The sequence below is a fragment of the Opisthorchis viverrini genome, assembly GCF_000715545.1.
Source record: "Opisthorchis viverrini unplaced genomic scaffold opera_v5_258, whole genome shotgun sequence".
NCBI lineage: Eukaryota > Metazoa > Platyhelminthes > Trematoda > Opisthorchiida > Opisthorchiidae > Opisthorchis > Opisthorchis viverrini.
The window spans coordinates 695849-723296 of NW_008751915.1; the positions used below are offsets into that span (position 1 = coordinate 695849).

General features: G+C 44.6%; 1 protein-coding gene across 1 annotated transcript; it reads left to right on the top strand.

Annotated features, from left to right (window-relative positions):
* Positions 1-4254: 4254 nt before the first annotated feature.
* T265_09150 (hypothetical protein) lies at positions 4255-27100 on the top strand (the record flags this gene model as incomplete). Its single annotated transcript, XM_009175152.1, has 10 exons — positions 4255-4742; positions 8037-8195; positions 8444-8791; positions 9524-9664; positions 9873-10175; positions 12458-13010; positions 14353-14849; positions 17778-17951; positions 21680-21853; positions 26215-27100. 10 exons carry the CDS (start codon positions 4599-4601, stop codon positions 26773-26775), a joined length of 3054 nt encoding a protein of 1017 aa, XP_009173416.1.
* Positions 27101-27448: the final 348 nt, after the last annotated feature.

A 27448-nucleotide genomic window follows, 5' to 3' on the forward strand; every position in this document is an offset into this window, starting at 1 on the left:
GTAGTCGATAGAAACAACCAGGGCGTTAGCCAGTTCCGATTTCAGTACGTGAAACGCCGTTTTCACCGATTCAGGTAGAGGAAATATTTGGTTGTGCACGAGTGGATAAATTTTATCAGAAAAATGTGATATCCAGTGCGAATAGTATGAAAACAACCCGATCGCTCGCTGTTGGGATTTTTGGTTACTGGGTAGCGGAAGATTGCGGAGTGGTTGCAATCTATCGGGGTCTGGTTTGATAGTACCTTTAGATACTTCATAACCTAACAACCGTACAGTTCTTGTACAGATTGTACTCTTTGCTTCATTGAAAATGAGTCCGAAACGCCGCGCCACTTCTTTGAACTTGGCTAAATTAGCATCATGTTCTTCCATAGACTTACCACATATAGTGACATTGTCTATATATGCAAAAGTGTCAGCCAGTTTCTCTTTGGCAATGATTTCATTAATTGTGCGTTGGAAACAAGCAACGCCGTTCGTCACACCGAAGGGTATCCGACAAAATTGGTACAAATTGCCATCAGCCTCGAAAGCAGTATATTTACGTTCGTCGGCGCGGATAGGAATTTGATGATAGGCACTGCGTAGGTCGAGTGTGCTGTATAATTCATAACAAGCGATCTTTTCTATCATTTCATCGATGCGTGGGAGTGGATACGCGTCCAGATACGTATAACGGTTAATTGTTTGACTATAATCAACCACCATTCGTTTCTTGTGACGCTCGTTGGTTGTGACCAAGACTTGAGCGCGCCATGGTGACGTTGATGGCTCTATAACTCCATCACGCAACAGGGTATTTATTTCCTTGCGAATAAAAAGTTGATCAGGAAAAGACTGACGTCTGGTTTTTGTCGCGACAGGTTTACACATTGGTGATAGATTCTGGAACAAAGTCGGTTCAGGAACCTTAGCAGCTGTCAAATTGCAAAGGGAAACAGGTGGTCGGGAACCGCCGAATGGTATTTCTAATCCCTCGTGCAGGTTGAGGAAGTCGTGACCGAGCAACACATCAGCACATAGATGCGGCAGAACGGATAGCCTGACATTTTTGTAATCGAAGTCTTTTAGCTGTAGGTGCACCAGACAATGTCCAAGGGTATCACTCACAAAAGATGTGTTAGCCATAGAGATTTTGCTTCTTGATTCAAGTACTCGCCAGCTATACTTATTGACGACTGATGCTGAGATATAACTCTCAGAACTACCAGTATCGACTAGGGCTTGGAGACGGACACCGTTAACATGAACATGGCTAATCGCTCGTTGTAGGCATACGGGAGCAGACGCAACAGTAAGCGCCGACAACAAAGATTGAGTAGTCGCCGTCTGTGGCTTGATTTTCTGTTTGGAACGACAAACTGACTGAAAGTGACCCTTTTTACCACACAGCTTGCATATGGCATCTCTGGCGGGACAGGCTGTTCGCGGATGTCGGCTATAGCCACAAAAGAAACATTTATTAGTTACCGCAGAAACCAGGATTGTATCTTCTGACTGGGCTGTATCTTGAATTAAGCCACTTTGTGGAGCAGCGTTGCAAGGGTTGGATGAGATGGGTACTTGATACGACAATGCCTGTTTGTATGCCGATTCTAATGCTTTAGATTTTTCTACGGTTTCACGTAGCGTCAACGTATGGTGCTCCAACAACCTCTGGCGGATTTGAGTAGACTGAATGCCCGATATAAATGCGTCCCTGATAGCTTCGTCACGACGTACATCGCCTATCACACTTTGATAATTACAATCAACAGCTAACGTCCGTAACTTTTGCACATACTGATCGAGTGTTTGCTCATTGTCTTGTTTGCATGTGTGAAGAACGTGTCGAGCGAAAATTTCGCTTTTGGTGGGGGCATAGATTGAACAAAGAGTATCGACAGCTTCTTTGAAAGTGGTGCACTCAGAAACGGATTTATAGACAGAAGGAGAAAGATAATTGATCAAAAGTTCCAGTTTGTCCGGATTATGCGTCTCAATACAAGATAAAAAATGGGAGAATGTACGATACCAGTGAGTCCATTGGTCGGTTGCATCAGGAACGTATGGATCCGCGTCAAATCTGGCTGGTTGGATGAGAAATAGTATGTTGAATAACTTGTAGTGGGAGTCGATGACTTAGTTAATCGATTATTGATCCGTTGAGTAGAATGAGAAGACTTCGCCTAAGGATAGGCTTTATTCAACATATAAGCACAGTATAGGCTGAAATGACAAGTGAAAGTGAATTAATGGAAATAGCAGTAAAGCGTAACTTTCACTACACTACACAACTGGGTTGGACCAAAACCTCATGCTGGCAGATGAACCACTGGACATGGTAGACATCTTCGGTTACCTGTTGTATTAGTATAGCAGTAAAGCGTAACTTTCACTACACTACACAACTGGGTTGGACCAAAACCTCATGCTGGCAGATGAACCACTGGACATGGTAGACATCTTCGGTTACCTGGTTAGTTGTATTAGTTCCGCTGGACTGACTGGAGATTATTTCTCCATTTGGGAAAGCTTTGACAGTTTTTGACTGGATTCGACACCTATGAGACCGACGTGAGGTGGCTTTGTCTATTAAGGGCAGAGTTTACACTGCGGTGAGATGGCTCAGTGGTTAGAGTGCGAATTAGCTGATCGGGAGGTCTGCGGTTCGAACCAGACCTCTGCCTCTCAGCTTTCCCTTTCTAGGCTTTGAGACCCGGAGTTATGCCAGCCCTCGTGCTTCCTTCTGGTAGGATGTCAGCTAGGCACCGGAAGTGTACTGTAGCCGAACGACGACTTGACACTACGGTCGTGTGATCCATTCTACTTCATGGATCAGAGACGTGGTCTCTACGCGCAGAGGACGCACAAAAGATGTCAGTGTTTGACCATCGGTTTCTCAGAAGCTTTGTGGGATATGATGCGAACATTGGATTAGCAATGTCGATGTACGTCAGATGGCCTTAGGAAGAGGGTGAATTACTCACGCCTCATAGGTTACGCTGGTTAGTACATGTACTCCTCATGCCAGAAGACCTTTCGCCTCGCAGATCTCTTTTCACCCAGCCATGTGCTGACAGGAAACGACCGAGTGGTGGAAGATGTATGGCCGGTCAACAAGCTATGGAAACACCATTCAGTAAACGTAGTCGGGTTGGCAACTGCCGACTCCCTGGATGGGGACCCCGGGACTCAACTCACAAATAGTTAATGACACTGGCAGAAATGACCCAATCGCATCGTCAGTGGCACTCATGTATCAAAAGTATCGCCTTCCATGCACAACTTCTCAGTTCCCTAGCTAACCAAGTACGCCACCGCCTCCAAAGCTTGGCTGTATGTCCCACACACCACTTTCCGGTGACTGAATCTGCAGCAGCTGGAACCGTTGTGCTTATGGTACATGGTTGATTGCCGATATATTGATTGATTGATTGATTGATTGATTTTGGTACGTAATCGAGCGCCTAACGGTCTATCGTAGCACTGACCAGGTATCTTAGTGGACAAAGTGGAGCAGTGGCAGTGTTTTAGAACACGGGGAATTTAAGCTAGTTGATGGTAGCCTGTGCCGAAGTAAAGTCTGAACATTCTTGTTCCTATGGTGAATCGATACTACTCATTTGGTTCTGAGCAGCCAATACAACCTTCGTGTACTCTCTGTATTTTTGAATTGATGTAATTACTGAAGGGGAATAACTACCATAAACAACTGGTACATCTTCAGTTTTTTTACGACCGTTATCTCATAACCTTAGCTCATGTACGCTAGTCATGAGGCAACGAGGCAACTAGAAAACGAACATACTGTTGTGTCACGGGGCTTTCGTCGAAGAATGTGTTCAGCACCATAAGCCGCGATGGTTAGGCCATGTATTCCGCAAGCCGAACCATCGTCTGCCGAAGTGAGTACTGTTTTCCTTGCCTAGTTTAGAGTGGTGCAAGCTGAGAGGTGCTAACCTTTCACCTGGCAAAGAGGTATGAAAGATTACGAAAAGTCTGGGTGCTTTGGGTGCGACGGCGACCGCGTGAACCCCACAGTGCCTTGTTGCAGTCAGTGTAGATATGGCTGTTAGTCGATGTCGATGATTTTCTTGTCAGTTGCTATTCAGACTGCGTGAATGGGTGTCTGAATGTGTAAGCACCTTGGAATGATTGTAGCAGACTAGCGCCAAATCTTTTCTTCATTCAGTTTTATTCTTTCCTTCACAGGAAAACTCTCAAATAAACTGTGGTTATATGGAACCGAAGCATTAGTGCTGAACACCGATGAGCTCTAGATGACGATGGCTTCAAACAACTGTCATTTGGGCTCTGCTGCGCAAATAATCCCTTCCCCAAATAATTTAATACTACTTCCAAGAAGCAACTTGAATCACATATTTATGATCCTCATGTTTGGAACATGAATTTTCAACGCTTTGTTTTTAAATTCCCCGCCACCTTTATGATGGTGCTTTTAGGTGAACTGAAGCCCTTTGGACAAGCAGAAGGATTTAGAACGACCTGCGAAGCTTGTGCAAAGACACCGATTTCGTTGTCGGTCATTCATCCCACGACCCAGGGAGTAGTTTTGGCCTCGCGTAATTTTTTCGTGTACCTCTATCTGCACAATGCCAAAGAAATCTAGAGATGGAAAAAGGAATCTCGTTCTCCCTTTACTTGATACTAATGACCCCATCACCATTAATCCCTCCGAACTCGAGGATGAACTTCGTGACCTTATTGGGACCAGTGGAGCATGGGAAGAATGTGAGGTAAGTTAGTGGGACGCCATAGTCTTCAGACAGTCTTGTGATGCTGTTCGTTGTGTTATATTCACAGAGATGTCTCAGATCGGTGTTTCTTATACTGGCAAACATGTCATTTTAATGAAAGCCTGGGATACGGGTATGTGGAATACAAACTGTCGTGTACATAACACACTACCCTGTTGCGAGGTACTAGTGTCGAATGCAGCTATGAGTGGTAGAAATGAATTTTTCATGAAATTTTCCCGTATGCTTTCAGAATTTCGTGCCATAAAAATGATACATTTTGAAGCTTCACACGGTCTCACACTTTTTTATAAGACAACGGCGATCATTTACACCACTTCACGGAGAACCGCCGTTGCTTGTTTTCGGATGGTGCGTGGACTTCGAGGAAGGTGTTAAAAGCCTTATTTAGATATCTTAAAATGTGACTCTACTTAGAGCTCGACGACAGGGAAGTCTTGTCAAAATGCAAACTCTAATATGGGCGTTATTAGCCCCCCCCCCTGGGACGGGCTACTATGAACAAATATCACTTCGGTTGCAAACGTTTCATCACCAATCGAGGTGACATCATCAGTGCGTAGTTGTGCGTAGCGGTGGGTTAGTGGGTGGGTGGGCACAACCACTAACCCACCGCTACGCACAACTACGCACTGATGATGTCACCTCGATTGGTGATGAAACGTTTGCAACCAAATTGCCCAGCTCAGCGAACAAGCCAACGACCATCTACGCTACCTGAGCTACCGACATTCTCCTCTATTGAAATACCACTTCCTTGGATAGTTCAAAACAGGTATGTTTCATTGACTTATCTCCCGATTCCCTCAAGAGAGTCCAAGTGCACTGACTGCTCGGAGGATTGTTGCTACTAAAAAAGCAATCGTCCAGCGTTACTTCCCTTTTGGTGAACAAAGACCATAATAATCGCTTACCGTCGTGAAGACTATCGGATAAAGCAAACTGCTTGACCTGGTCGTTAACACTTCTGTTATAAAACTGAATCCGTAATCTCGAGGGGACGGGAGTTTGGGTAATCTTGTGTAGGGACTCAGGTGTGCATTATCTATACCTGGACCCTCATTCAAAGTGATTCCAAAACATGTGGTATGTTAAAAATTTGCCTTCGTTGAGGGGAGCAAGGGCGCGTCAAAACGTGTGGCGGTAGCCTACAAAGCACCTTCGCTTTGTCCTATTAATATCATTTGAAAAGTGCGGAAAAACCATTGTTACATATTTTAAATTGTTGCGGCAAAGTCCAGTAGATTTCTAACAGCGTGGTGATTGTTGGCGGCTGTTACTACCCACTGACAGTTGCTGGTCAAAGTTACGCCCAGCTAAAGCATGTTTGCATAGACATAACAAACTTGCAGTGTCACCATACACGCCTAAAGCTTATTTTCAGGTGTGATGAGGTTTCTTTTCCCTGAAATCTCAGGTTCGTTTTGACATTGACCTCGGGTGCACCAAAGCAACACCCGCTCAATTCTCCCAAGGGCCAGTTTGGACGCATCAGTAATAATCGTTCCCCCTCGGTTATGAACCTGTAGGGGCTAGACTTAACGGAGGTATGTGAGAAGTGGTGGAAGAACGAGTACTGATCCTGTTTTGCAACTCCACCTTCGTTTCAGGGTCATTAGGTAGACTGAATATTGTATCTCTAATTTTCTACAGCAGTGCTCTCGTACTTTACGGCGCAGTCTATATATTCTCGACCTATAATTCATCAAACTGTAAAATGTTAATTATCAATTTAACACGGCGAATGTTCGGAAGCTTAACAGCCACCATTTCATCCGTATTTGGATGAACTTTTTGTATTTGCTTATGTTGTGCAACTGAATACTTATTTGATGCTTAAATCGAGTGACTCCTAGTTACAAGCAACCTAGTTGCAAACTGGTTACAGCAACCGATCGGTTGACCGGCTGATCGACCTAAATTACCCGTTATGTGAGGGAATGCGGTTACCATCGGAGGACCTAACAAGCTTAAAGGAGCTCGGAAATGAACGGTAATAACTGCTTTGAAATCTTGTACTATATTTAATACAAGATTTCTAGGGTAAATGTATGTTAGTGTCAGTGATTCTGTCGGACGTATCGGGTTAATGAGGGCAGGCCTCGCTGAAGGTCAAAAGCATTTCCTTCAAACCTGTGGTCTCCAACATGGGACAGCTAGAACGATAAGAAGTTGTTTACTCCTCGACGTCACTGCTAAGCTTCTTGATGTGGGGACGAGACGACTGAGTGGTTAGAGGTGGAATTTACCTGACCGGAAGGTCCGTGGTTCGAACCCGACCTCTGCCTCTCAATTTCCCCTGTCTAGGCTTGGGCAACCTGGCATCATCCCACCCCTCGTGTTTCCTTCTGATGGCATGGCAAAGAGTGTTACAGCTGGATGATTTTTTATTTCGTGTAAAATGTTTGCTCTTGATGCATATGTTGTTAGTCGTTGGTTTGTCCGCGAAACATTCATGGCACCAGAGAATTCGAAAGCAGAGGTCAGCAATCGTTTAGAACCGCAGACACTGACTAACATGACAGCCTGTAACACCCTTCCGATGCCTAGCAGCCGTGCCACCTGAAGAAAACACAATGATCGGGATACTGCCAGGTTGCCCAATCCTAGACAGAGGAAGTCAAGAGGCATGAGGGAGACGGGAATGATAGCACACGCTAGCTATCATAATCATAGATCAATCCAAATCGTTTAGCGGTAGCACCCTGTCGGTGCCTAGCTGCCATGCCACCAGAAGAAAGCACGACGGCTGGGATTTTGCCAGGTTACCTAAGCCTAGACAGGCGAGATTGAGGGACAGAGGTCGGGTTCGAACCACGGACCCTCCGGTCAGTGAATTCGCGCTCTAAATACTGTGCCATCTCGCCCGATCAGTCTAAATGAGCAGGCTTATCAGCATCTGTGCGTCACTAGCCAACACCAAATCATGATGCAGTGATGAAGCCGCTCCTTATTGTAACGATACCTATGCAACCAAATTGTGCGGCGAACAGATCAACAGACGAATCACTGGCTAGAAAAACCACTAAGTAATCCAAATCACCGACTGTATCCTCTTCCAAAACCCGTTCTTTCGTACAGTAGTCAAATTTGTTTGAGGTCTGCTAGCTGTGAAACCACAGTGTTATCCTTTAGTGCAGTGATCTATCTACTAATTAAACGGTTAAATAAAATGCAGTTCCAACAAATTGGAACGCAACCTTAAGCTTATTCTCATCACTCAACCTTTTTTGTTCTATCACGTAATTACATTAACTATCCGATGCTTTTCAGAGTTCCGGGGAAGAGCCGGACGAAAATGACCCAAAACTTTTGGCCGAACTACACGAATTTCTATCTGGGAGCGAGTCTGTGACTAAAACGCCTTTGCCGGATGAATCGATTATTAATAAACGTACGCAATCACTGCATCCAGGGGTATCCCGAGACAAGGTTAGTTCACTAGCATAACAAGCCATCTCATTATTTTCGACTTCTTGCGACATTTAATTTCCACTTCTGAATGTCTTGCACTTTGCGATTTCGTTGCTCAAGTACAGTAATTAGGTGACTGGACCGCATAACTGTTTATTACCGTGAGTTTCACCATAAAATTTGGGTTTTATATTCAAGGGGCGTGCCTTTATTATATATATATATATATATATATATTATATGCCCATTGCTATTTTTCTTTCTAGGTTGGTGTTGAGGAGGACGTTGATCCAAAACTTTTGGCCGAACTTCAGGAATTCATATCTTCGGACGAACCTGTAACCAAAACGTCAATGACAGAAGGACGCACTCAGTCAGCGAACTCGGGTGTATCTCTGGATGAGGTTGCTACTAGAATTACGGGCTATCGTGCTGCGATTCAACAATTACAGTCCACTCAACCAATAGATGCTGCGAAAATCCGTCGTTACGAGCGCGTTTTGAAGCAGCTAGAGTCTATAGCCACGCGCATTTCTAATGGAGATGTGGTAAATGAAGATGAACTACCTGCCCCAGCACCACCGGTTGTGTCGCTGCCTTCTACATACCAGCCGGTCAGTTACATGGTGTTCTAGGTCATCACTTATTTTCCCTGCACGCCGACACATAACTGGTTTCCACTTTCACTCGCTGCCCAGTGGTGATAGGTTGCGAAACCAAGTTGCTATTCGCTCGGTATACAGTCTTTCCTCCCTCCCCGCCCTCCCCCACTCCGAGGATGGATACTCTTTGGCTGTTGAGAAGTGTTAACTTGTGGGGATGGATAGGCAACCTAATCGGCGTCCAAGGGAAACGTTGTTTCATCACTTGCGCCAGACCTACCTGGCGTAAGGTTCATGTCAATTATTACATGTTTGCTTAAGATTACAGCCACCTGAAGTCTCATTCGATCGAATTACTAGTATTTATTTGATGGGAGGGATTAGTCTTCCGCGTTTCTCTTCAGTAGCATCAGTCCCCGGGATTTTGCGTAACAGCAGTCTCTTGGTATTTTCGCTCGGATGCTTCAGATCAGAAAACTTGTGATGTATGACGACAACCTTGGTTGTTCGCACTGATATTTGTGAACTTCATTCAGTCACTAAGTTTGTGCATTCTATTGGTCGTACTTTCTGGAGTTTATGCTCGAAACAACCACCAAGTTCTGAAACGCCAATCTACTGGTTTTGCATACAGCTATACCAAATCATACTGTCCAACTACAGGGAAAATCCATTTTCGCTTATACTACACTAGACCCGTTTCAAACATCCTGCTAAGCTGCTACTACGCATCTCTCACTTTAGTCTGCTGCACCAGCTTCAGTGGTAGCCGCAGTTGAAAACCAGAACAAGCAGTCGTCTAACCAGCATTCCGAACCTCTGGCGGCATCCATTTCATCCGGCGCTCCGTTGCAAGCACTGAAAAATCGTTGCCAGGAGTACAAAGTGAGTTACCTAGTTTAGGAGCATCCTTGTGCTTGATAAGCTACTACGCCTCTGAAGTTACTCCCCAAGAGTACGTTAAAGTGTGTCTGCATTGCTTAGTTTCCTTGGTGCTTATCTATCTCTATGGTAGATGGGCATATTTGGGTGCTGATTTGAGTCGCTATCAGCCTGTAGAACATAACTTGTAAATTCCCTTTCGTTTTTACAGGTGGCAGCAATTAGAGCTCGTGATGCCGGGCGGATTCCAGAGGCAAAGAAGCTGTTAGGCGCCGTGAAGTTCATCGAGTCAATGGTACCGAAAATAGAATCAGGCGAGGAGCGGTTTGATCCGGACTCCGATATGCCTCCCACTCCGGAGGAATTTTTGGCTGTACCTGACGATGAATCGGATGACATTACTCCTAGCTCTGCGCCGCACGCTCCCAATACTCAGCAGTCCCAACTTCCACGCGCAGTGTTATCATCGACGGTCACATCGGAAAATCTACACATGCGTCTCAATTACTTTAAGGTAGTCTGGATAATTATCCCAAGATCTATTTTCCCTTTTTGAGTGGGTGCCAGTTCACTCCACCACTTTCCCTACTGGTGCATATATTTTTGTTCTGGACTTGTAGACGTATGTCAATTCATCGGATTCCAAAGATCTCTAATCTAAAAGATATCCAGTATTTTTTTATAGCTAGCTTGGTGGAAAGTTTGAAAATTCGTCCTCAGAGCACTGCTAGTACAAATCCGTTCAGGACTTATCAAGTAGACACGGTTCCAGCACCCGGGTCAGTCTGCTTTCTCATTTAGGCACCGTTTTGTACCGCGCATTCATTGCAACTGTGGTTATCTGACTGTTCTAGATGTGACGCTCATCTTGTATACTGACGTACATCATCTCGTTATCCGCATCTCATATGATCCGCAGCGCAACTCGGAGCGGAGTTTATTTCCTTAGCAGTGTTAGCGTATATTTCCGAGCAGTTACTTTTTCACATCAGTATACTGTACACGTCTGAATGAATTTCTCACTTCCACATGAAGCCAATATTCTCTCCTCCCATAGTATTTATTAGAAAAAAACTTCGACACCTTGAATGTCTTACAGCACCATGTCAGAGTTTGTATTTTGTATTTAGGTTTGAAAAAATCAGAACCTAGAACGAATTAGGGTTTGTTACGTTCCGCATTTATGCCGAACCTGCTGGCTATCCCTTACCTGTGAATGGGTATATTGACTCTGTTTTATCAAATACATGCTCAGCTCACTAGCTCTCATTGATCGTTTTTATCATCTCGCCTGTCCTACTTCCAAATGAACAAAAACTGGATTTTCTCAAGCGCGTTGTTTACGTCGTTCCGCTGCTTAGCTGCAAGCCCATTGAATAGAACTAATAGGAATACACCATTTGTAAAATTAAATTAGTGTTAATGGGAGACTCAACCAAATTCCAGGTGAATCTCTCGTTTATGATATTATCTAACAGCGCTTCGATCCAGTTGAGTCTCCGGTTGTTAGGCGGAATTCCACACCGATACCGCTTTACTGTTCGCGGTTAGGCGCTGCTACATCCGGGAAGCCTACCCCGCACACGATTGGCGAAAAGTTCGGACCGGTTGCCCAGCGGGCTCTGATTAGTCGGAAGTTTGGACCCAACAGTCAATAATGACCCAGTATTCGCCGAATGCTGATACCATTGGCGCATCTAGGTGTCAGAATTTCCAGAATGTTGTCGTGACATAACTTTCACATACGACGCTCCGTACAAGTTTTTCTGATNTTTGGACCCAACAGTCAATAATGACCCAGTATTCGCCGAATGCTGATACCATTGGCGCATCTAGGTGTCAGAATTTCCAGAATGTTGTCGTGACATAACTTTCACATACGACGCTCTGTACAAGTGTTTCTGATCTGCTTTGGGACGATAATATGCGTTGTGTATCCTTGGTGGTTGTATTGGACGGGAAAGTGTGGGAGTCTCAGATCGAGAACTAAGCTGAGGAAAATACCGCTGTTACACCCGTCAAATTCAATAAATGTGCAAATGAGCGTACTTCGCGAATGGGGTACAGGTCGGATACACGTAGAGCATAAGTGAACGAGAACTCGGTGTCTGGGCCTTCCCGATGTGCCCCAAGAAGGACCGAATCGGCTATGGAAGGGTTTTTGGCAATACACTACTCAAAACCAAATTGGTATGCAAATGAGTGTATTTTTCTAGTTTCGGCAATCCTTCCTAAAGAACGACTGGAGTTTCAGTTGAAATAGGTTTAAAAAAGAATCATTCGTTCTTATCTTTTGTTGAAACATATGCGTTCAAGGCACCGTAATCTGCTTTCACATACGACGCTCTGTACAAGTGTTTCTGATCTGCTTTGGGACGATAATATGCGTTGTGTATCCTTGGTGGTTGTATTGGACGGGAAAGTGTGGGAGTCTCAGATCGAGAACTAAGCTGAGGAAAATACCGCTGTTACACCCGTCAAATTCAATAAATGTGCAAATGAGCGTACTTCGCGAATGGGGTACAGGTCGGATACACGTAGAGCATAAGTGAACGAGAACTCGGTGTCTGGGCCTTCCCAATGTGCCCCAAGAAGGACCGAATCGGCTATGGAAGGGTTTTTGGCAATACACTACTCAAAACCAAATTGGTATGCAAATGAGTGTATTTTTCTAGTTTTCGGCAATCTTCCTAAAGAACGACTGGAGTTTCAGTTGAAATAGGTTTAAAAAAGAATCATTCGTTCTTATCTTTTGTTGAAACATATGCGTTCAAGGCACCGTAATCTGCATTTCAGAACCAGTTAGAAGAATCAAAGTCTAATCCTTCGGATACCAGCAGGACACGGCGCTTCATGCGCATCATAACCCAGTACGAACAGGCTCTGCGTGCGTTCGATCATGGGCTTCCTAACTACGCGTATGCTGATTTGCCTCCACCACCCAACTGCCCAGTGCTTTCAAATTCTGCTACTCCACAACGAACTTTGGGTGATGCTTCCAATCCTAAGTCGCATGTCGGGCAGAGAAGCGCGGAGATGTCGAAGAATGAGCGAATAGTGGCGTTACTGAAAAAGCGTCAAGTAGAATTGAAGTCTGCTGCACTGAAAGCCAAGGAAGCAGGAAACATAGAGCTAGCCAAGACTCATCTACGTGCTGCCTGCCGTATCGATCCTATGATCTCTTCCGCTGAGGCAGGTATTCCGTTCGACATCTCAAGTCTACCACCTCCGCCCAAACCCTTGACCGTTGCACCGAGAACTCAAGCGACAATGTTTAGCGGTCCTATCCTGTCTGGAATCACTTGTGAACCCCCAGATGTATTCAGATTGGAACTCAAAGCAATGCACAGTATGTTCTGGAGCTTTTTATTTCTGTATATCCGTGTATGCCGTGTATCTACACGGCATCCACATCATTTATCGAAGATAACTAGGTGCCTTTCCGAACGGATTTCGTGTCCTTTTTTCACTGCTATTTCCCGGGTTCTCTGTTTTTTAATCTCATATCTTTTAATTTTCATTATTTTCATCTGGTGCTTTCATTGATGTATTTCTGCAAGTATTCCCACTGAGCTAAGTGTGGCACTGCTAACTTATTCTCGGTGACCTTGTGCCGGAACATTCACCAACCTCCCCTGAATCGTACATTATGTACCACTGGTGCACTATGATGACCTTCGCCCTCAGGTGACCAATCATCAGGACAGTTACACATCGGTACCTGAGGGCTTATTTCAACATCATTTATTCACATCCTACTATCTTGGTGTGATTATTCTGAATAGTGCAGAACCTAGCAGAAAAGTCGTCAGCGGTGTAGATTTTTGGTCCTGCCGGAATGCGAACTACTAACATTTGAATTGCAAAACGAGACTACCCCACCAAAGCTAGCCTCACGCACCGGAGTTGTCCCGTCCACACAGGAAGACGCTTGAGCGGTGTGTGTGACGAGCCCAACGTCCCGAACTATGACCATTAATCAGTTTACAGCATGTGAGCGTGAACGAGTCTTCATTCATCCGCCAAGCAGTCATAACAACACCATATGCGCTGCGAAAACCAGATTGAAGTAAACTTGTCAACCTTGTTTAGGCATGCTTTCTGACATCAGATATATCCCGTATGCATCCAAAGACCATACGTCCTACACGGGGCTCAGCAGAATTGGTCTTTTTATGTGAAGCAACATGTTTCCCTATACCATGCTATGTGCTGCGTATGATTACTCCTCGGCACCTACTATTACTTACTACAAAGAAGGCTACCTTAAGACGACCGCGAAGTTGAAACGGGTACAGATTCAACTATCGCTCTCAGCTCTGATGCTATGAAGTCTACTCAACTAAATTCATCACCATTATCATCAGCAACAAAATATCTAAATTTGGGGAATGAAATAATACTCCCAAGTGTCGTGTCAGAACAACTCGATAAAAGCATCACATTCTGGTGGTCCAGCTCCGTTGGTACTTTACTGATAAATGTCACTTAAAATGAGCAATGCCTGAGTAAAATGACTATAGTCAGTGAGTTCTGCAGCTTATGTAGCCTACATGTATTTGCTATATATCCCCGAGTTACGCTTTTGTTGAGCTCCTTTATGTTATTATTTATTTTCCAGTTTCTTCTTGTGACATTCTTACATGTGCAGTCACTCAGTTTGTTTCATCCGCTCCATTCTACCTTCATAGGCCAAGAAGAGAGAAACAGGTGTGTGCTGCAGCTGCTTGAGAAACAGGCTAAAGAAGCCAGTGAGCGAGCACTCCAATTTGAACAGGCTGGACTGCACGAAATCGCCGCCAAAATGTCTGAATTATTTCGGATTGGTGAAATTAGTGTGCGTTCCTTCCGTTCCCGAATGCTTTCCAGGTCCTCCCCGTCTTATGTGTTCGAGAAAGCTAATATCCCACAACTGAATATGAACCAAGATTTGGGGGATGATGTGTTGGAAGTGACGGTGGTACGTGGTTTCACCTATCCTCTGCCGTCTGACATTTCATCAGTCGATAAACTTGACACGCAGGTGGAGTTGCAGCTTCCCGCGCCCTCAGTGGACACTCCGCAAAAGCACTTGACCAGCTGGCATAAACACTCTGCGGACCCTGTATACGACTCTGTTGCGAGATTTCAAGTGGATACGAAGGCACGCAGTTTTAACTTACTGCTCAAAAGAAAGCTGAAGGCAACGGTATGGAATAAAATTTCTATCTCATCAGTGTCATATGACCGCTTTTCTGTTTGTGTGATTTTTTCAGCAGCTGGAACAATTTCATTCCATATCATCATCATCATCATCAACGACAGCATGACATCAGTGCTCAACACCAATGCTTCACTGCCGTACAGCCATGACTTATTTGAAAGCCTTATTGTAAAGAAAAGAATAAAGGTGGATGGGGGAGGGACTTAGTGCTAGCTTAACACAATCATTCCGAGGTGCCTACACCTCCAGACATTCACTCAGGCAATCTGGACAGAAACTGACAACAAGAACGCCACTGACATCGGTTGGCAGCCATATCTTGTAGTGTATCCAACCAGGCACAGTGAGGATCACGCGGTCCCCATCCATATACGGTGGTGGTTAGGTGTTTTTTCGCTACATGTCAGTTTCTGTTGCATTTCAGGCAGTAATCCTACAACGCATCCGTATAAACCCTATGTGATTCTTTGCTGAGGCAAACTCACTCGGTCTAATGCAGTGAATTGAGCCTACATGTTTGGATATCTATTCGGTTCATTTATAAACCGCACACTAAGAATGCGTTGTTTAAGATGCTATTCTTTCGTTTAACCAGGTTAGCGTGAGTGAGATACGATTACCGGTGCTCTCTGCAAGACCTTCTTAAAGGAAACAACAAATTTAATGTGCCTACATTTCTGAACTTATGGCCACAAAGGATTTTCGGGTGATCTATCTTCTCTTCAAAGTCGAAACGGTGTACAATCATCTCTGCTAAAAACTGAAGCATGCGATACCTTGAACATCTGGATTGCTCAATGTACTCTGTTTTTAGATTTTCATAAATGTGCCGTACTGATTCATTGTCTTACTCATTATGCAGCTACAAACAAGCACACCACCACGTGCTTATGGTGGTCCAAACAGGTTCAGTTTCGTTCAACCGTGCATTGAAAACATTGCCCTGAGGAGTTCTCTAACACTGATTACTTTAGCTTTTCTCGTGAATTGTAGATTTTAGTGTCTGTATGGAAACTGGGAATCTCCATGGCTTGAATGCGTGCTTGGGTTCTTTCTTTCGCCTCTACACTTAACAGCTACCAACGCGACTGGGTTTGCTGGTCAGCCGAAATTCAGCTTCCCATTCTGAACAGATCGCTCGAAGGAAACGACTAAAAGCAGTCTCGTCTGAGAAGAAGTCAATAAAGTTGGGAGGATTATCTGTGCATAGACAAACCCGGATACCACTCTTTGGTGAATCTTCCATCCTGAACCTTTTGCAGCTTCTACTGCACTTAAACTACAAGTTAAAGGTTCGTTCCAGAGACAAATAGTTGCATCGTATCGATCAGTACAACTCACTGGAAACTATTCATTTAGGCGAAATTGAGCATGGTCGACCATTGCAGCTGTTGCGTACCAGGTTACATGAGTGATTCTCGCACTGTAACGAAAAAGTATACGAAACCACATGTATGCGAAGATGTTACTTCAGTTGATGCTGATAACTATCCACAAATCTGGGCTAAATCAGCTTGTCGAGTCCGGTCAGCAACTTATTTACCCGTGTCATCACGGGAGTTCCTATTTGGTATCCGTTACCCAAGAAATGTGAAGGATTCAGCTCTCGCTATTCCTAAGACGAGCCGAGTGGATGAGTTGCTTATTTCAGCGAGGTTTTCGGTCATAGTATACCTCAATAAATGATCTTAGTCAGAGCAGAATGGCGTTCTATTCAGGGTCCGTAAGAGCCCAGCCAAAAGTGATTGATTGTCAGTCTACGGCGATTTACGTGGCTACCAAGGCAACAAGGCTAGGTAGACTAATAAGATTGAACTGAATTTTTGAGTTATCCGGTTCGCGAATAGCAAAAGCAGTGGTGTTGTTCAGCTACCCGTGGTTATGTGAATATATAATAAATGATCCTTAGCCGGGAAGAGATATAGATTGATTTTCATGGATTCAACCCTTTCGGAAATCAAACATTCAATGCAGGCTAATAACAACGAGCACATTCCCCACTATGGCTACTAGAGCGACACCAGAGATTTTGCATCTGGTTCTCATATACCATGTGAAGAGTACATTTGCATCTGGCCTGTTTCCACCGGTATTCATCTCTACTGCATGTGGTTCGTAGTGGGCTCTCATAGTGCTCCGTGACACAGGGACCAGGACGTTGCGTTCGAAGCTTGCTGACTCTTCAATTTAGGCAACCATCAACTGAAAGAAGTCTTAACTATATCGTTTGTAAACAGACATGAACAGAGAACCGTTTCTTTTACTGAACTCCCGATTTTAGCTTTGCCAGAGAATTTCGAGATAATCGGTAGCTCACTCTTTGAGCTTAGATTTTTTTCTATCAACACACCAACAGCTATCTATGCCTCGAGCTTCCCAGACCGTTCTCACTGAGAAACCATGAAAATCATTTGTTCGCTCGGAAATAACCTTGACAGATGCTGTTCAGTCTGAACTCAAAATACCTTAGTTTTCAAGGGGTGAACTTCCTTCCTGGAAGGTCCCGTAATTCGAACCCAACCCTTTTATTTCAACTGCTGTTGTCTAGGCTTGGGCGACCTGAGAGTATCTCGGCCGTCGCACGTCCCTCTGTCATGAGAGTTGAGAGTTACATTGAGTAAGTCTTCCATGTCTCAGCGAACGTAGGGCTCCGTCCGTTGACGTTTCGTTGCACCACTTCTTCACTGTTAGCCAAAGTCATACTTTACACGAGTAGCGAATTTGACAGCTTGAGGAGCCTTTTACACGGATCTCTGCTGATGAAACTTGCAATTTCGTTTTGCGTTCAGTAAATCTACCGACTGTCTGTGCGCTTCAATTGAATTAAGGTGAAGTCACCTTGGAGTTCAGTTTTGTATTGGGTTGTGGTTGTAAGTATGCTTTAAGTATGCTTTCTCTTGACTTTTATTTCAGATCTATTACAGTCGTGGGCTACTTCGGAGTGCACGCGTTTTGGGTATGGCCCAGTTTTCCCTTGAAGAGCTTGCTACATCAGCAACTGTTACACAAACTGCCTCTTTGATGGACGGACGCAAAGCAGTCGGTGGCGGCTTGGAGCTACGGTTAAGGCAGCGCTCTTGTGGTGCCGTAAGTTCCTATCATCATAGATAACTTAGTGTTCACCACTTTTCCGGTCCGACCAACTCGCTTCTAACCTGTAGCCACATACTCGTTACTTCTGCCTTGATATCATACAATCTGTTAACCTAGCATGTACCAGCACTAGTTATGATAAAGTGAGTAATCTTCAAAGGAGAAAGTGCCTCAGTTATGTCCATTGATTGATTACAATGTGCCTACTCGTTCTGCGTAATCGTTGTCCATCTTGCTTCACTCTGACCTGAAGAACAAATACAGGCAACACTCACGAGGTTGCTTAAAATTCCTCGACAGCCCACGACTGTTTTCACCCTACATGAGGTTCATTAGGTGGATGCAGTCTGTGAGGTTTTGTCGGCCTTTTCTTATACCCGAAGTCAAATTGCACGAAGTTCGACAAAGACACTCATTCGCTTACCAGTTTGGTTTTCATGGGGGTAAGGGGGTGGGGGGAGGGAAAGTTCAAATAAACATGATAACCGAGGTCCTAGGGCGGCATGTTGTCCTTCAACATCAAATCACCATTTGTTACCGGTGACGCGGACCAACTACTGCCAGTTTCGAGCCATGTGCTCGTTTGGTGTTACTTTTCCCTTTGTTTTCCAGGCTAGCAGATACGGATTTAGAATCGCTTCTGGGGTCGCATCCAACTGCAAATGAATTTATGCTGGAATGAGGTCCCCATATTCTTGCATAGTGCCGGGAGTTTTGCCTGTGGCACGGTGCTACCACGTCTGCTCAAGCACTGGACATCAGACAGAACAGTGACACTGCTTAAGTTTCGAAGCAATGTCTCCGCTGTTCCCTAACCTAACTTGGTCCGGCTAATTATCGGGCGCCAAATTAAACACCGTGCTCGCCGACCGTGATGCCTGGTGAACACGGAAAGCTAGGGAAATGGATGAGACCGCAAAATTAGGGATACTCGGAGGTTATTCCAGTTGACCTGTGCGACCGGTCCCCGGAAACCGTCTGCCAGCAAAAACATCAATGATCAAAGTGGCGCGACCACCATCAATAAAGAAGGAACCTTGACCACTTGATTGAACACTTTATACAAAAATTTTCGTGGTCACCTGCTGCCAACCGTGTAGCTCCTACACCTGGACTGTGGACATGGAACCCCTATGGCTTCGGAGTGTATATGAATTCATATGTTCTCCACGGAGCTCCTGATCCGGATGACCCCCCACCCGCATTATTCGAAGATAGGGGTGAAGCCCTCTGTCAGCGCTTGTCTGATCTGCTCGCCCTCATCTAGGAAAAGAAGACTGTCCCAGACGGTTGGGGAGAACCAGTGGTAGTGGTCATTTTCAAAAAGGGGCTCGTGGTGAGTGTAGTAATCACAGGGGGTCGTTTTGACTCCTGTCGTAACGAGACGGTTGCTGTCACTTGTACCTTATGGTGGTTCGTGAGACGCTGATTCGAGAGCAGCAAGCGGGATTTCGGCCTGGCAGAGGTTGTGTTGACTAACTGCACTCAACCAGACACTACCACGAACCCATTCATATAAACGACCCACAATATTGGTTCCCTGGATTTCCAAGGCTCACTCGACTAAGTAACTTGCCCAGATATAAATACCCCGTATGTGTGTTGTCGGAATTCCGGTAGTCTCTAGGTAGAGGGAAAGCCCTCCAAAAGCTTCCGTACGCAAAGTGCCGTCCGACACGGATGCCTACTGTTTAATTTCGTGATCGACGGATAGTGAGACGAACGCCGAAAGGTCTTCAAAACTCTGGTTTTCAAACAACTACTGACGAAAACCTTGTCGGTTTGGAATATGCGGACATCATTCTAGTCTTCGAAGAGTACGCAAGTGTTTTCGGATGAACCGACCAAAATCCTCCCGTTCTTTAGTATGCGCTTTATCCACAAAGTGCTCCTGAACATACTCTCGCCGAACATACTATTTACAATCTGGAGAGGGGCAGTTGAAGAGTGCTTTACGTATCCCGGACGTCGTATTATTCCTGATCGTCACGTGGCACATCAGGCAATTCACGAATCTATAAGGCTCGCGACACTTTTTGCTAATTTGAAACATCTATGGCTGCAAAGCGGTATGTCTCCGATTCTCGAAGGACTTGTGTATCAGGAACTCTTTCGCTGAGTCTGTGAGATGTGTTCTCTACGAGCACCAGAGCTGAGGCATTTTTAGTTTTTCAATGACCCGTCAATTAGAAAACGATTTGCGGTTGTGCGACATAACTTTTGTCGAAGAATGTGTCCAGCACCGTATGCCGCGATGGTTAAGCCACGTATTGCATATGCCGAATCATCGTTCACCGAAGTAAGTGCTGTTTTCTGCGCCCAATTCAGAGTGCTGCAAGCAGGCAGGTGGCCTACCTTTGACCTGGCAGAGGGGGTGCTCTGGATGCGACCCACGTTCGAAGACGGGGACCCCGTGAACCCCACAGTGCCTTGTTGCAGTCGGTGCGAGATATGGCTGCTAGTCGATGTCGATGATGTTCTTGTTGTTAGTTTCAATGTAGATTGCGTGAATGGGTGTCTGAATGTGTAAGCAGCTTGGAATAACTGTGGTAGACGTGCGCGAACTTCCTTACCCATTCAATTTTATCCTTTCCTTCACAGTAAGGCTTTCAAATAAACTGTGATTGTACGACAACAATGCTTGAGTGCTTGAACACTGATTTTATGCTGCCCGTGTTGATGTCGGCGTTGATAGAGACTGATGCAAAAAGTTACGAACAACCGCATGCGGCCAGCGTCCGCGTTTCTTTACATTTGCAAATTAGATTTTGTTTTTTCTTAAAGCATGCTGTCAGTTTGAATATCACGGCTCCTACTTTCGCCCAATCATTTCATCCAGTTGGTGCGAGAAATCAACGTGCTGCGTTGAAGTGGTTCTCTTTTCAATAAACGAACCTTGCCCTTGTGGGGCAAATTAAACGAATACCTTCCATCTCCTGCCGTAGCTGTTGTTATTCCTCGCTGGCTTTTCTTAACTTCTCTCATTAATATGAATTTTGCCAACACGTCGTGTGCCTGTCGTCGTGAACAGCAGCCAGGCCAGATTAAATCAGATCAAATGTTTTGCTCAGTTAAAATACACTTCTGTTGATCACATCGGTTGGCCCACATGATTTTCGCTGACTACAATGACAACTACAGCGGGCAGTTTGCAACAACAGGAAGTTGTATTTTGGTCGTCCCAGCCGTTCTAGCAGGACTCAGTCATCAAGACATCCAACGATTGCTTGCATATGGTGTAAAGCCGTTCAAGCCCTGTGAATACCAGCAGCTGCACGTAAAGTGCTCCGTTCCTATGCTTAGAGTAAAAACATTTGAGAGGGAATTCTGCCCAATTATTCCCCCATGAAAGCCTTACTATTTGAATTTCTGTATGTAGAAAAGACCGGCCGAGCTAAGCCTAATGATAAATAAAACTAGTTCTGTGTCATCCTGCTAACTTTTACCCAACTAGATACAGTAACTGAAGAAAACTCATGATATCCCAGCTCAAAATTTGTGATTTCGGTTAATTGACAAGATGATGCTAGTTTTCTTGGTTGCATGCCCGACGAATGCTGGTAACTTCATTACGTTTTCACAATGTTATCTGTGGCCTTTAGAGTCTTTTGGCGCACAGATCATTTCACTTACCGGTATAGCTCCAAGCCGAACCAAAAGCGTACAATTCGTGTGACTTTGTCTTAATATTCCTCCATGATTCCTCCGGTTTCATACATAAGGGCCCAAGGATGACCTCCGTGGAAAAGCCGTGGCTTGTGCTGCAGTTCACATCGACATCTCGATTGCCGCAGTCCGCTCCCCATACCCGATTGTCTCCGACAACCGCTGATCGGGTCCTACCTTCCCAACACGATCCATCGTCCTCTCCGGAGTGCCATCCTATGAACAAATCAGTGAGTGCATCGCAGTCTAGATTTTCTACCGCCTCAGTTGTCACTATGGTTGATATGTGCACAGAAAGTTGTTGTCATTGAGTCTACATATCTCGCTGTTCGTCATCCGAGTGATTTCTGTGTGAGATCTTATCTGTTTTGCACCTAGTGCATGCGTTCTTCTGTCTTTCTCAATTTCCGTTTACTAAGCGTCCTCCATACAATTGCTCTACTTAATGGGCCTGAACGTACTGTTCTCCGAGGAATCTGGTTTTACTGATCGATTCAGTTGAGGACACATAAGCTTGCGAATGACTCTGTAAGCCCGTTGAAGATTCTTCGCAAACTCGCCAGAACTTATTGCTTGGAAGCGTATGGTGTACAATTGATTATCTCATCTGTCCAGTAACAATCATGGGAATTAATTGTGTACTGGCACTGGGTTTTAGATCCATGATAGGTCTCCTACAAACGGTGCACAGCGCTGTAGTATGGTAAACCGCACTCTCAAAAAGACTTTGCCTGTTATGCATGGAATACTTAGATTTTTGCTAATGAATTGACGACTGCCGCTCGACTCCCCCTGTCTAGGCTTGGGCAACCTGGTAGTATCCCCGCCTTTGTGCTTCCCTCGAGTGGCATGACAGTTAGGCACCGAAAGGGTGTTACGGCTGAACAATGAATTAAAGCTTCGTTTTAAATGAAGTCTGGCGGCAAGCGGATAGTGATAATTTGTGCGAAGATTACAGCCGCCAGTATCCTTGCACTGTTTCGGCCCTAATCCGTGACATTAAACAATCCCGTTTAGTCAGTGTGTGTGGTATAATGAAACTGATAAATAGTTAGACGAGCCGACGGCTACAGCCAAGTTTGCTGACCTCCAGGACCCATCCTTTAATCTGACATCTTGTTCATCTTCCCAAGGCCAGTGCTTTTTAAGCCGTATTTTATGTGTGTACACGCATTTGAATCTGTCTGATACTTACTTACTTACTCATTTAGTGTAATTATAACACTACTTACTCCGTATTTTAACCCTGAATTGACCTTAAAAGAGGTGTACTCATGCAGTCGATTCACTGTGTTACCTTAATGTGCAGCATTTTTGGACATCCCTAGACTTTCCTAATTTCAGTTGTTGACAGTTTACGTTTACATGGTGAGATGTCAGTTTTCCACCCCTTTTTCTGCTAGCTCACCTACGAGCTTCACAATAGATTTGAAGGTGACATTTACTTAACATTAATTTCAGCAACCTGATCGGACATCATGACTTTCTTTCAACATCTCTCCGTCTGGCACTAACGTCATTGGAGTCCCTGTGTGTCAGCTTGGAGCACATTACTGCTCCTATTGTCCAATGAGGACTCTTGTTGACCCTGGTGATTTGTGTCATTGGCTCTTCCGGTCACTGGTGGTGTGCCATTCATGTATCAAGGACACAATTTCTTTGACCAACTGGAGGCAATCGGCTCCGTCAAGTGTACGAAAATTCCATCGTATATTTTTTTATTATTTTGTTTGTTTACTTGATCTGTCAGACGATGACTTACAATCCTGATCATTTTCTTAACACAAACTAACCATCTGTGAGCTACACTGTGCTGACGGTTCGTTTGTTATTCATGCAGTTTATCACAGAGGACTGATTTGCTTATGACACACTAACCGACTACCGAGTAAATATGCGAAAATATCTGTTCTGCAAAACTTTTCTATTCTAACTCGTATATTGTTGTGTAATGCGTACTCAACTAACGGGAAACCAGACTAACGTATATGTAAGTCATAGAAGCTTGCAAGTCGATGATAAGTGAAATGAATCCATGTACAAGTTGATGACTTTATTTCCAACCTCCCAGTACTGTCACTTTTACAGAGTAGATACCTTAATAACGGGTAATTCATGGTAAACGCTGATTTTACTGTAGTGCTCGCAGCGCCGTCGGTTATTTTCAGGTTTCTGTCCCCTCTTAATCTGAAGTGAGTTTGCCCAAGCTTGTAATTACTGTTTACATACGAACAAATGATCAATCCCTGGGATGGGGAAAGTGGACATTCACTTGGCTTGCTACGGCACTGACCTCAGGGGAAAAGAGCCTCCATCAGCTATCCACCATGATGGTCGTCTGCTGCTTTCAGTAGTAATGACCGGAGGAGTTATTCAGCAACGCTGGCTGGAAAGCTTATGGCGGATTGACACATAACTTCAAGTAAATGACCATTGCCTTTCAACTGCCACCAGTGTTGTTATTTCATTCTTGTCTACCCCTAACCTGTGGTATGTGCAATACAAGCCGACATACACCATGCTACTCGAAATCTATTCTAGACAGTTGGTAACCTTGATCATGAAAACCAGAGTCAGGGTATCCTACAACAAACCGACCCAGCTTCCGGTCAGTTATATTCGTGGTCTCAATCATTGAATGGGACCAACAACTTCATCTGACCTCGTCAAAGACGTGTTGCTGTCCGTCGAGGTTCGACCGGTCAGTCTATCCGGCCTGTTGTGTTTAAACATCAGTTCTCTTGCGTGTGCACACATGATGAACTACATGTGGTCGGCATGGGCAAGATAGTCACACAGAAAACTTGAGGGACCGGGCGATCAACACGAACAATCAGGGACACCAAAAGTGTCGGGATGAGGGTCGCATTCTTCACCATCACTTACTTTTCTTCAATGAATACCTCGTTCCTCGTATAATGGTGGCGTGTTTACTCTTGCAGAGTGAAGCGGCTTTTTTCCGTATAGTTCTCGAATTTTTCTCCTCTACGGATATTCCAACAGAAAACAATTAGTCATCGATTTTAAGATTTCATTTCGTGTTGTGCTGCTAATCACGATATTTGTCAACGAGCTCGGTTACTGATTTATGTTGCTCAATGTTTGCAAATTAGGTGCGCCTGTACCTGATTTGTACAGCATGCGGAAGCTTGGTGCTTGGATCTCTAGAGAACTTTAAGGTGTCACTGGGAAGTACTGTATCCTAACTTTGCTTGTAAGGTCAGTGCGCAAGCCGCCTAACCAGTGACATTACAGCTTCATCCGCTCGATTTGAAAGGGCGTTTGGTTCAGTATGTTTCTCTTGGAAAATTAACACCCTTAGGTGAACCTATTACTTTCCCGGGCTTCACCCTTTAATCGCATCTGGTTTGTGGCGAACAGCGAGACTCGTGCGTAATTTCGTAAAAGTCCATCGTAATCTTGACACCAGTGCCAGGCAAACGGAATTTAGTTTGGGACTGAATAGTTGCTCACTATGGCGCTTTGGATCTCTATTCGTTTGTTTCCCACTAACACGGTCCTACTCCGTAAACGACTAATTAAATGCACATAGTCCAGCTTACAGTTCAAGTAGAAATCAGGTCAATCGACATTACGTCAACACAACCAAAAGCAATGAATAGAAGGGCACCTGTCACTTCAAAAGGCAACGAAATCTCCGATTTTTCCAATAAAATCCAAGTTATCCAAGAAAATAGATCACAGATGAATGAGATTACTCCCAAACGATGTAAAACCATGATATAGCCCTCGTGTGTTCTTTGACTGACAGCGCTCTTGTATACCGTTAGTTGTGGACGTGATACTGTGTTGTGCCGACCGGCCCAGTTGTTCACCCTGTTCTACGTAGGAAGATGAGCTGATGATATTCGGGGAATCGCTGTAGGCGCATGAGCACGCTTGAGTCATACGTAGGCCATACGTGCGGCTCCGGGGGTGTGGCGGGAACATCGACTGGACTACTGTTATGTGCGTGCATTGTTCAACCGGTTATTCTCGACGCCTGTTGTCTTTCCATCCTCTGAGAGTTAAGACGATAATTCAGAAATTGTTCAAAAGGCGTCCTGTAGTGCTGACACGCGTCCTGACCACATGACTGCTATCTATAGCATGTAATAGAAAATTATCGGCAAACAAATAAATAGATGAGGTTGATGAAAACGAGTTCTGCGTGCCTCAGAAGTCAAATGAATCGGACCATAAACCAATATTACGTTATTTAACGTTTCGAGTATGGATCATCCACCCGCGCTTAACTTTTGATATTCCTCGCAATCGAGCGCAGTTACTGTAGTGAGTAGGCTGTTCGTCAGTTCTGTTGCGAAGTTGTTCGCCCTACTGTGGAAGGGTAGGTGCAATGGAATATGCCAAATTGTGGTTTTTGGTCATTTCTCATTCGGCATGAAGAGTAAAGTTGCGTGGGACCTGTTTGCTGGCCGATTCAACAGTCGTGAACACTAGGTAGGCTACCGGATGAACCAGTTTTTTTCCCCTATGGATTTGTCCCGGCTGTATTCGAAGTGAAGTACCATTTGACGGAAACATCTTATTACTAACTGTTGTGTCTTCGCTTTATTTTTCTTCATTGCAGTTTGATTCAACAAGACAACCTACACGTGATGGTGGTGGTCTTCGCACTGTTGATGGTCGTGTGCGATCCAAAACGCCTGTTAGTATAGAAGTGCTGAAACGTGACCAGAAATACTTTGCAGAACATTTACATGGCCCAGATGGTATGCAAAACAAAAGTAAACTGGAATCAGTTACCAAAAAGCTAAAGGAATTAGAGCACCGTTTTTCGGGTGCAGATGCTGCATACCAAAAGAAGATCTATGTAGAACAATTGAAGGAACTGTATGACCTGATCCATGCAAAACTGACAGATGCTGTAAGGCGGGAAGACCAAGTAGAAATTTTAAAATATAGTGAACGCCTAAAATTAGTGAAGCAGGAAATTTACAGCTTTCGGTCTTCAACTGGACAAAAGCCAGAAAACAGTTATCACCCGGTGTATCGGACCAACGCTACACCAGTGCACGAGGTTAGTCAAAATCAGTCGGCAAGCGATCCACAACTTGCTATCGACCGTAAAAACCGAAATAACATTCACGCTGTTCCAAGTCCACATTACCCAGGCACTTCTCGACGCTGAAGAACATGTGAACACAACTTCGTCTTTCATTTATGACGCTCATCACTCTTCTATATTGTTGATGACATTTGTGCTGCTACGGCTTAGAATGTCGCTCCTTACGTGGCTAGTTGAACGTTTTTGTTTCCGGCTCTGTTTCTTTCTCATGTGTTGAGAGCTCATTGGGGCTGACGAACTTTCCCCCCTAGCCAAATACTTTGCAACCACGAAACCAGTGAAGGTAACCCATAACGGACCATGCTTTATGTGGCTTGCATACCATTCCAATTTGTTTATTTCATAAGAGCTTAAGACTCCTCATCAGAAGCTTGAGTTTGAACTTGGTGCAAAGTGACCTCAGTCTTATTTATTTACAAGGGTTCCCTTTATCAGCCGTCACTCAACTTCGTACTCGAGTGGATCACGTAACAAGTGCGAGCGATAATCTGGCGTCCAACTGAGCCAGAGCATTAATTCCTGATCTCCACTATGCTAATGGTATTATCTTAATCGGGTCACTAATAATCGGTCAGATGATCAACACCAGTGAGAAATTCTGCCCGCGGTCAGACGTTTGAAACGCCTTGACATTTGGGTTTTATCGTTTCGGTTGAAGCGAGGTTTCAATAAGGTACTTTCTGTGAACCACAGAGGATAAATGGGAACAACTTGCATGCATTCAGGGCAGTGGTCC